At 46.0% G+C, this 2,456-nt stretch overlaps 1 protein-coding gene across 1 annotated transcript; it reads right to left on the bottom strand.

Moving 5' to 3' along the window:
• Nucleotides 1–588: 588 nt before the first annotated feature.
• On the bottom strand, nucleotides 589–1,552 carry LOC105506433 (olfactory receptor 8B4). Its single transcript, XM_011934563.1, has one exon. It carries the CDS (start codon nucleotides 1,534–1,536, stop codon nucleotides 607–609), a length of 930 nt encoding a protein of 309 aa, XP_011789953.1. The 5' UTR covers nucleotides 1,537–1,552; the 3' UTR covers nucleotides 589–606.
• Between the last annotated feature and the right edge of the window lie 904 nt (nucleotides 1,553–2,456).

A 2,456-nucleotide genomic window follows, 5' to 3' on the forward strand; every position in this document is an offset into this window, starting at 1 on the left:
ATTCCAAGGCCCAGAAGTTTTAAAACTTTGAAATAAAAGATTTGGATTTGATTTATCCTTACACAGCAGAGCATAGAAAATTCTTGCATGAAGGTTTCTCTTATGTACATACATGTATATGAAAAGGAGGATTTATGATCTTCCTGACCAACCAACCTCCTGAAGGGCTGGAAGATTATATTAGCATTGGCAACAAGGTACCTACCTCTGATCTTTAATAAGTCTGCTCATGTAACTAAAGAGAAAATGCTCCTCGACCTTTATATCATCACCTGCCCCTTGTTCCAGCCAGAAACATTCTTGCTCAGAAAAACTCAGTTAGCCTACCAAGAAAAGAATGGAAGGCACGGAGCCTCACCTTACTCATCTCTTGGGCCTAATACAGAGTTCAGTAAACAAAAGGCATTTCTTAGGTGCTAACTTGCATGCAATGAGCCAATTTAAGTGTTGCAAAATAGTATAATCCTCAAGGAGAGTATAGAAAAGAGATTTCCAATTTTTGAAAGTGGAGAGAAGATCCTCTTTGAGGAGCAAGGTTAAAATTCCACCTATAGATAGAAAGACACTTGAGTATCATGCTTACGAGAACCAGTTGCCAGAGACCCATTAGAAGAGCACTCTCTTCAGGGTTTTGCCCAGGGCAAGTTTAACATCCTTATTCCTCAAACTGTAGATCAAAGGGTTAAGCATGGGAACCACATTGGTGTAAAAGACTGAGGCAAATCTGCCGTGGTTCATAGAGCTGGGAAAAGATGTTGTTAAGTAGGTGAATGCCCCTGACCCAAAAAACAGAGCAACAGCAATTATATGGGAGCTACATGTGCTAAAGGCTTTGGATCTGCCCTCTGCAGAAGGAATATGGAGGATGTTGGAGAGTATCAAAGCATAAGAGATGACGGTGCTTAAGCTGGATAGCGTGATGATTACTCCAACAACAATGAAAAATACCAGCTCATTGATATGTGTGCTGGTGCAGGAGAGCTGCAAGAGGGGGAGAACTTCACACAGATAATGGTCAATGACGTTGGAATCACAGAAGCTCAATCTCAGCATGCTTCCAGTGTGGGCCATGGCCCCAGCAAACCCTACCACATATGAACCAAACATCAGCAGAAAGCAGACCCTTGGGGACATGGAGACCATGTACAGCAGGGGGTTGCAGATGGCCATATAGCGATCATAGGCCATTGATACCAACACATAGCACTCAGAATTGATGAAGAAACAGAAGAAAAATAGCTGAGTCATGCATCCCACATAAGAGATGATACTTCCTGACACAAAGTCATTCAGCATTTTGGGGGTAAACACACAGGAATAACAGAGATCTATAAAGGACAAATTGAAGAGGAAAAAGTACATGGGGGTGTGAAGGCTAGGATTTATCCCAATTAAGGTGATCAAGCCCAAGTTGCCCACCACAGTGAACGCATAGATCCCTAAGAACAGAAGGAAAAGAGGGAGCTGGAGCTCCGGCTGTTCTGATAATCCCACAAGGATAAACTCAGTCACTGAGGAGCTGTTTCTCAGAGTCATTCTCTCCTGGCGAGTTGTCTGGGGAAACAGAGGGCAAAACACAGAGTCATGACAGGCACAAGCATGGCTAAGGGAGGAAGGCTCTAGCAGACCAGCCAGTGTGCAGATGCCCTCTCTTCCGTCCTCCCTCATCTACACACCTGCCCACCCTGACGTATTGACGTGTCTGTGAGAGGATTTCAGCTCTGCTGGGCCGACCATGAATTCAAGTTAGCATCTCTTACCAAGAATTCTGTCTCTGCTTGAGAGATGAGGAAAGAGACAACACACCTGAATTGGCTGCTCAGGGACTCTCAGAAAGACACCCTGAGAACTAAGAGTACAACCTGGGCCGCTGCCTCAGGTGCTGAGAGACCAGAGCTCTCAAGGTCCCCAGGATGCCCTCCCATTCTCTGCCTCCATCTCCCTACTAGATAGAGGATTTCCATTTGGAGAGAAAGCCAGGCATTTTCCCTACTGGCTCTGCACATCCCCCCAACCTCCTCAAAGATCCTCCACTCCATCTCACTTCAGGGTCAGCGTTGAGAGCAGAGACAGGATCCGTGCTTCCCAGAGTCCTCGGTTGTGGGCTTCAAAGAGACCATCAGGAAAGATGGGATTCAGACCTTCACCTTCCTTTTCCTGGGCCCCACTCAGTGCTGGGCCGCATGCCGTCTCCTTTTTCATTAGCCAGAAAGAGAAAATGGTGCTGCTTGTGGAGAAAGCACACCACCTTGCCTATTACCTCTTTTGACTCCCTTGGTGCTGAGAATCAGAGCTTTTACAGACCCCAGGCTCCAAGGTGTTCAAGGAATAGACCACGGTTTCCGTTTGTGGATTTTCCCAGATGGTCTCGGCAACTTCAGGAAAGAAAACTAGGGACTCTCATTTTGACCAAAACCCCAGCTGTCATATCGCAGAGGAATTTAAACTGTTTGACG

This window comes from Colobus angolensis, unplaced genomic scaffold, assembly GCF_000951035.1.
Source record: "Colobus angolensis palliatus isolate OR3802 unplaced genomic scaffold, Cang.pa_1.0 Scaffold137, whole genome shotgun sequence".
In the NCBI taxonomy this organism is placed as follows: Eukaryota; Metazoa; Chordata; class Mammalia; order Primates; family Cercopithecidae; genus Colobus; species Colobus angolensis.

Coding starts and splice junctions, on each gene's coding strand:
- LOC105506433 (XM_011934563.1), bottom strand. CDS start 1,536: ATGACTCTGAGAAACAGCTCCTCAGTGACTGAGTTTATCCTTGTGGGA.